The sequence below is a fragment of the Clavelina lepadiformis genome, chromosome 2 (genome assembly GCF_947623445.1).
Source record: "Clavelina lepadiformis chromosome 2, kaClaLepa1.1, whole genome shotgun sequence".
NCBI lineage: Eukaryota > Metazoa > Chordata > Ascidiacea > Aplousobranchia > Clavelinidae > Clavelina > Clavelina lepadiformis.
The window spans coordinates 19,422,757-19,430,489 of record NC_135241.1 but is presented as its reverse complement, the minus strand read 5'-3'; the positions used below and the strand labels follow the sequence as shown (position 1 = coordinate 19,430,489).

Here is a 7,733-nt window from a genome sequence, read left to right as displayed (position 1 = left end):
ATTAGAATTTTGACCTTTTGACGGCCAATTTGTCGTCGGTTAATTTGATCGCCGGCCAATTTATCGACGGTTAATTTGATCGCCGGCCAGTTTATGTCACAGTCAGTTTGTCTGCGGTCAATTTACGTCACGTTCAGTTGACCCCGGTGAGTTTGTTCGCGGCCACTTTCCCGCGGCCATATGTCGTGGAACCCCTTTCGCCCAACTTGACAACCTATTTCTCACAACGGGCTGTGTGACCTACTTGCGGTGGAATAGTTTCCCTAAAAAGTTAGGTCGCTGCCTTATAATGATGCTCAAACATCTGTTTTCAGAAACAGCACATTAACTATAAGGACTTCCAGTACAATTTAATGGTGCAGAAGCATATTGTGTGAATGAATAAAAGATTTGGCAGAAACATTGAAAGCTCACCTGAAGTGGTTTGAAGAATGTTTTCTAGATGTGCACGCATTGCTGCTTTTGTTGCTATCAAAGTAATATTTCTAATGTGAGTTATTTTATGTTTAAGACTAGAGGTGCGTCGAAATTTCGGTATGCCGAATGAATTCGGCCGAATCTCGTAAAAATGACCAAATTCGAATACTTAAGATATATACTTTTTAAAACCTGCTTGAAAATACCTTCTTAGTAAGAAAAATAAAACAACAGAAGATATGATTGTTATTGCATTTAAAATTAAATCTAAGTACAATGTTTGTCAGTCACATTTCTTTCTGATGCAAGTTGTAACCACAAATATATGTTATAGTTCATCTATACCGAATCTTATCAATTATATAAATCGCGATTTGTAGGCACTGTTTTGTTCGCTCTTACGACACGAGTACTTGCAAGTTGCATATAAATTACGTGATTCGGGCCAAATAATTCGATTTTTCTTTCCATAAATTCGGTTTCGGACCGAATTTCAAAAACCCGATTTGGTACACCTTTATTAGGACTATGGTAGAGCGACATTAGTTTCGATTACATTGGCAAACGTCTTTAGTTGGCGTTAAACTGAGCATTTGTTTTGTTTTAAACAGGTTAGAAGCACGTATAGTCGAAGACCTGAGCGAGCTACGTGAGAAACAACATGACAACACACAAGACACTTTTGACGGTCGAGGAACTGGACCTTCGCTCGAGAAATACTTCATCTTACGACGATTTAAGTTAATAGGAGCTATGAGCAAGGTAAATGATGTAGTATAACTAATTCCTTAACCCTATTCTGCCAGTGCTTTTTAAAATGTAGCTTGTTTGAGTCCATTGGACCCAAAGACTTCACACGCATTTTAAACATTGTGGTGATATTTGTCCGCTCGGTAGCCCAGCGGTTCGGGCGCTGGCCTCGCATAAATCGCGCCTCGTCTTTCGTATTCGATACCCGGTGGCGCTACCGTTGTAACGCCCTTGGGCAAGACAATAACGACATCTGCTACTGTTCAGTGGACCTGGTGGGCAGTTCTAAATTCGGGCAATACTATATAAAAATTCAACAAGCGACTTTGAGAGGCCAATTTTTACCTAAGTATTGCGTTGTACAAATATTGTTATGATTATAATAAACCAAAATTAAAAATATGTGCCAATAGGAACTTGCACAAAGGCTAGCTCGGTAACTGGGTCTCGAGCGATGAAGATTTATTGCCGGGTTTAATTCGTGCAAAGAATTGCCTCAGTCCACAGATAAAGATTATCACATCATACCATTTACTGTTTAATAATCTATATACCTAACATTTTTCGCTACGTAACGCTGAATATCATATTCTATAATTTGAATTTGAATTTCTATATGGTATGAATATATAGTAATTTGGAGCCATTTTTGTCACCACGTTAATGTGATTAATGACGGTTGACAAAGCATGACCTATTTTTAACACTCTTTTGTTGTTCCCGCGCCAAGGGGTGCCAGAGATTACGCAGCATAAGGAAGAGAATCTTCAATTTTATATCCAACTGTACGAGTTTTTTCTCTCCAATCCCCTGGGAAGCTTTATGTAAATTTTCCAAAAATAAGTAAACTAACAGGTGACAACAAATTATTACAACAAAACCATGTACTCTAAAATCAACATATTGTAATTTTTGGTAAAGTATAAAAAAATTTTTAGGTAAATTTAAGTTTTATAGCCCAATCACTTAAAAAAGTTGTTATCAGTTTTAATTTGTCTATACCCGGGCAAGAAAGAGTTAAGAAAGAGCATGGTTTCAAATGACAAAAAACTATTCAGTCGTTGGAAAGTATATTTTACAAATAAAAGAAAATGTTTGTTGGGTAAAGGAGTTTTGAGTTATGACCCTTTTCTTGCACCTATAGGCCTACAATTGTGCAGAATTTTGTTGATTTCTGCGTGACGTAATGACTTTTTCTCTGTGCGTTCTCTTGGCGCCAAGCCAAAGCATTAAATCTTGCATTGTTTGATCAATGCGACGTGTCTGCGGCACATACGAGCTTTGTTGCGTCGCATTTTGACCCAAATCGTACCAACACCAGATCTGAACAAAGCTTTTGTGCAAGCTTCGCCTATTTGTAAACAAAAGATTTATCTTCCAGTATAATTCTCGGTTTTCATTGAGCTTTATATAATTTAATGACTTAGATTTTGTTTGGTCAATGATTATTATCTAAGTTTTTGTTATGAGTCTCACACATTTTGCTCCCTTTTCCAAGTATAAAGCAGTCCAAAAAAACTTTGAACTAAAATTCCGCTTATTACAGCCCTTTCGCGTCACATGAGCGGTTATACTTACCATTGTAGGTTATTTTGTTAAACCGTACAATCCTTTGAATCGACTCACGCATATTTCAAATCATAAGTTTTCACGTGAAAGTGAATCAAATCGGCTGAAGTATGACGGTCATGAAAACATTCTTTGATCAAATATGACGGGCAGCTTGCAGCAGTGTTGGTTATTGAGAAAGATATAAGAAAATATTGGTAACGGTAGGGTTTATAGTGCTGTTAATCGTTTCTCTGCGGTAGTTCAATCAGTTCCGCGTCAAATTGCCAATCTGTACTCCGCGGGATACGAGCGTCATAGTACGAAATGCAGGCCACGTTTCACGCTCCATTTCGATATTGCTTGACAAGCGAATAAAATTATTGAGCGAACAAAACTCAAAGTTGCGTCATTAGCGAAAGGCAGTTGATTTTTCCTTTCCGGGTCATTTTTTTTCAAAAAAATGTAATTGAAACCACTTGGCATGAAAAAATGTATTTACTATACTCGAGTAAGGAAAAAAGCTCAAAATAAAATATGCCCTATAGGAAAGAATACATACAAAGTTATGCAAGCTCATGTTTAATTTGATATTATGAAAAGAACAGGCGCAAAAATTATTACTTTTCGAATAGGTTATAAAGTTCCAAGAATTAAATCATAAAATCTAAAGTTAATCTTTTTAAAAGCGATGTTTATATGATACAAAATGTTTTTTCTCCAGAAAGAGCTTCAATACCCAGATAAAGCCAAATTGGATTTAATGGGGAATTATTTTGAAACACTAGAAGACGTTGATAATCGTATGGAAAACTCTTGGTCGTTTTGGTTAATCCAGGTACATACAAAGTTAAGAAAATAGACATGAAACATAAGTTATGAGAAATATCGTCTGTATTGCTTTACTAAAGTTACAGTATAGTTTCAATTTACAGTACTGTGTACTGTAACTTGGTTATATGACATATATGTATTCATGAAGCGCTTTCATTTTGCTGGTACTCTTATGAGCGCCAAACAGCATACTCGTTTAATGGAGCTCGAGATATGAGGATTCATCGCCGAGTTTAAATCGTGCAAAAACTATCCCAGTCCTAAGACAAAGATTATATAATACTATGCCATAGCATACTACATAGCAAAAACGGGAATGTTACTGGAACGTATTTGTGCGGATTGATACGTGAAAAGCCGTAGTTGATAGAGCTCGGTTGAGTTGCAGAACTTCTTGGTTATCTGACTCCTCGATAGTCCTCATGAGGGGTTGCTCACCAGCATCGCAGGCGGGAAAACTAGAAGGCAACCGTCGTTAACTTGGCGATGTAACATTGCGTCTGGGGTTTTAAATACACTATCGCAAACAAGACATTGCTTATGCAGTTAGGTAATTGATTGCAAAAGAAAGATGGCTCTGTACGTCACACTACTACCAACTCATTAAGCTGTTGTCAGAAGTAAATTGTTTTAGGCTTGCCAAGTCGATAAATACTCCAGCAGCATCGACATCGCGGAATGTGAGAAGCAGAACAAAGGTGTAGCGATTACTGGTGTGCTTGTTGGACGTGTCCCAAAGACGTGCGATGAGGTGAATAAAGTAGTTTCTCACCATAATTTTCTGTGCTATATTTTCCAAGATATATGGACAGGAAAATGTCTTACTATTACTATGAGATATAGTATAAGATATTGTTGGAGTATTCAGTTGTAAGAACATGGTCACTATAGTGACGATATATAGTGAATATATATATAAATGCATATCTTTCACTTCAGACCAAAGGGTTGATTTTGCTGCTTGGAGCTCGTCATCTATCAGACATAAAAATACTTGAAAGATATGTTAGGTAAGAATTAGCCTAACAGCCTAACCTGAAAAAAATTTAAGTAACACATAGGTAAAATCATTAATTAAAAATAAGTCAATTTAAAGTTGTGTATTACTAACCTTTATTGGTTAACAGTTACGTCGCAGCCTATCAATGGGTTACAAAAGTTCTTGTAGAGCAAATCGGTAACGTACTAGACTATCGATGGCTTGATTACCGTTGGATACCCAAAAGAAAAGATTATACTGTACAAGCTATTTGTGTTGCTCCAGACGAATCAGTAATGCCGAGCTTTCTTCTTGGGTCACTCAACATTCAGCTAAAGCAAAAACCATTTTTGCTTTTACTTACCGAATTTAAAATAGAACTCTTGAATGGATGTGCCAATGACGCGTTGTATTTCAGCAATATGCGATCAAGGCTACGAGCTTTAATGAAGATAGTAGAGGAGAGACAAAGATTTTTCGACAAACATGGTGGTCGCGAATGGGAACTTCTCAAAGCCTTTTTGGATGACAATGACATAGTTTACTTTTTCGTGGAGCAATTTCATTTTTACCAAGAGTCTTTAGGTAAATTTTTATGGTTTGCGTTCGTTGTGGGAATACTGCCACATTTGTTGTGCTTCATTGGCATAACTGTAGTAATGCATGTAAACAGTCTGTTAACCTCAAAGAGGTTCGAGAAACAATGCAACCGGATTTGGTTAAACGATAAACAAGAGAATATAGACAGCTCCGGCTATGAACAGGAAAAATGTACAATATGCTGGGAAAAGTTTGCACCTAACCAATATTTGTGCCAACTTGCATGCAATCACCTATTTCATCGAGATTGCGTTAAGCGTTGGTTTGTCGAGGTGAAGTTTAACTGTCCAGTCTGTAGAAGACGTGCGAACTAAACCTCCAAATTGATTACATCGCATTTCTGTGCCGTATACCAACAACGATACAGTTGCGTAATTGTGAAAATCGTAGATATGGAAATTGTAACCCTAAGTACGATTAGGCAACGAATATACTGTGCGTATGATGTCACTTGCAAAGTATAGTGTCTCTGCATATCAATCCAACTTTCATTTTAACTCGTTGCTTTAACTTTTGTCAGCAAATATTGGAGCCGTTATTAATGCCGAAAAAGTTTTTCAATAAATGTTGGGCTTTCTTTGTTGCATATAAACATGTTTGAATTCTAGTAATGCACGCAAAAGTACGCTCACAGAAGTAATGAGTTTTGAGACGAGATTAACACCAAAAAGAATATCGACGGAAGAAACCCTACAAGCATTAAAGTCAATAAGTTTCCCAAATGCTACATCTTGATGTTTGTTTTTGATCATGAGGTTTCCCCTGTTATGGTATGGGCATGTCGATAGAATTCCCCAGAAACGACTTGCAAGACAAGTCAGCGGTCAGTCAGCGCATTAAAGTTGAGAAACAACCCAGTTGAACAATAATAACAATATTCAAACGATGTCCCTCAAATTAAATCAAAATTATTTTCGTTTATTTCTAATTGTGCGTTATTTATATAATAATATATTTACGAATTTGGAATCAAAACTTGCAAATTGCGGGCCTAGCCAAAATTGTCGACAAATTTCTCAAGTTCGACTCTTTGGACAGTTCTGAAATTTGCTGCGTTTCTTGCACTTTTTTCCGCAAAATAAATATTTTTGCAACCTTATCGGAATAAGGACTCCAAGGTATATAATGATACCCCAGAACCTTTTCTTTGTAATTTTCTGTGTTGTTTGCAGTACTGTTTTTTATACATAATTCGTTGTTTTATTGATTTTTGCCTATACTGCAGGGCGTAGGCAATGTACGACGTACCATTAAACTTTTGTATTTCAGGTTTAAAATGCAATTCCGTTTCGACAATACAGCGAACTAGTAATTATTTTGGTTTGCTAAAAGCAGCGAGATCAGCGGATTAGTTTCGTGACAAACAACTTATTTGAACGAAAAGCTAAACTGAAATCATTCTACGCCATCGTTCCAAGCATTTAGACTACGCTACCGGGTGGAAATCTTACAATTGATGAATAAATCAGAAATGCCTTAGTAATGGGAACAAGGAAAATCATAAATTTTGTTGGTTGAAATTAAACTTTTCCTTTATTTACCAGAATAGCGCATTGCATCGGCTTAGAAGTATAACTTATATAGGTTTTAGTCGCTTTTAATACAGTTCCAACGTTACCCATTGAATAGGAAACTATATGTAGGCTAAACAACCAATCAAACAATCAACGGGATTCAACGAAAGAATATAAAATAATTAGTTAGGGTACAGATTACTTTTGTAGGTAGAGATTTTGTTATTAAGCACGCACCGGATCAAGTTCGCTTCCTGGCAAAAGCAGAGTTAACGAAGGTTAACGCTCAATTTATCATTTTTTAGTATTATGGGTGATCATTCTTTCAATATTAATGATGAAGTAATGTAGCTTCGAATTTATCATGATTTGCCTGCCTTATTAGCCTACATTTAGCGTACAGATGTGCCAGGACAATCAGTTCTCTATATCTGCATTAGGTAAACACATTGACCGAATTCCTACAAATTGCGATGAGGTACCGGTCCTCTAAGGAAAGTTGATGTTTGTGTTGGTCGTTGCACCATTTATGTCAAAATATTAAATTTTGCGATTGCCATAAATGTTACATAGGTATAATTACTACTGTTATTATACTTTTCAAGAAACAAGGTTTATTTGTCTTACTTGGCGCTAATGACTTTTCGAAAGTGATCATTTTGAAAGACCAGTCATATCAGAACTGTACTGTAACTAGGTAGTAATTATAGTCAACTGCTCTTGCCCTTGAAAGTGACACTTAAAAACTTGGTTAGCCAAATCGACTTGTCAAAAATCTATTGTTGGATATGTATGCTACACAGAAGCTGCCAATAGAATTTCATTGAGAAAACTCATCTGCGGAGTGCTGTAGGCCAACTGTTAACTACTAGGGTACTAGTACCCTAGTACTCTAGTACTCTAGACTCTAGAGCAGTGTTTCTCAAACTTTTTGCGATCGCGTACCACTCATTCGTTTTTTTTACTACACTGCGTACCACCTGGCTCTTGAATGACTTATTTTACTCAAATGTACCGGTATTTATAGTTATTACCGTTATTACTATACCATAACACCAATGAATAGCAAGAAAACACAATTTAATTTGATA

General features: G+C 36.5%; 1 protein-coding gene across 2 annotated transcripts; it reads left to right on the top strand.

Moving 5' to 3' along the window:
- The first annotated feature begins 293 nt into the window (after positions 1 to 293).
- LOC143447396 (uncharacterized) lies at positions 294 to 6,443 on the top strand. 2 transcript variants are annotated; one of them, XM_076947480.1, is made up of 6 exons: positions 294 to 490; positions 1,029 to 1,179; positions 3,440 to 3,553; positions 4,184 to 4,300; positions 4,489 to 4,559; positions 4,947 to 6,443. In XM_076947480.1, exons 1-6 carry the CDS (start codon positions 432 to 434, stop codon positions 5,440 to 5,442), a joined length of 1,008 nt encoding a protein of 335 aa, XP_076803595.1. In that variant the 5' UTR covers positions 294 to 431; the 3' UTR covers positions 5,443 to 6,443. The 2 variants fall into 2 exon arrangements, with proteins under 2 accessions (XP_076803595.1, XP_076803594.1); XM_076947479.1 differs by having other exon boundaries at positions 4,677 to 6,443.
- The last annotated feature ends 1,290 nt before the right edge of the window (positions 6,444 to 7,733 follow it).

Bases quoted from the DNA above. Each gene is read 5' to 3' on its own strand.
- LOC143447396 (XM_076947479.1), top strand. From the start codon at position 432: ATGTTTTCTAGATGTGCACGCATTGCTGCTTTTGTTGCTATCAAAGTA. The intron at 1,180-3,439 runs GTAAATGATGTA...TTTTTTCTCCAG, and splicing joins TAATAGGAGCTATGAGCAAG to AAAGAGCTTCAATACCCAGA. The intron at 4,301-4,488 runs GTGAATAAAGTA...CTTTCACTTCAG, and splicing joins TCCCAAAGACGTGCGATGAG to ACCAAAGGGTTGATTTTGCT.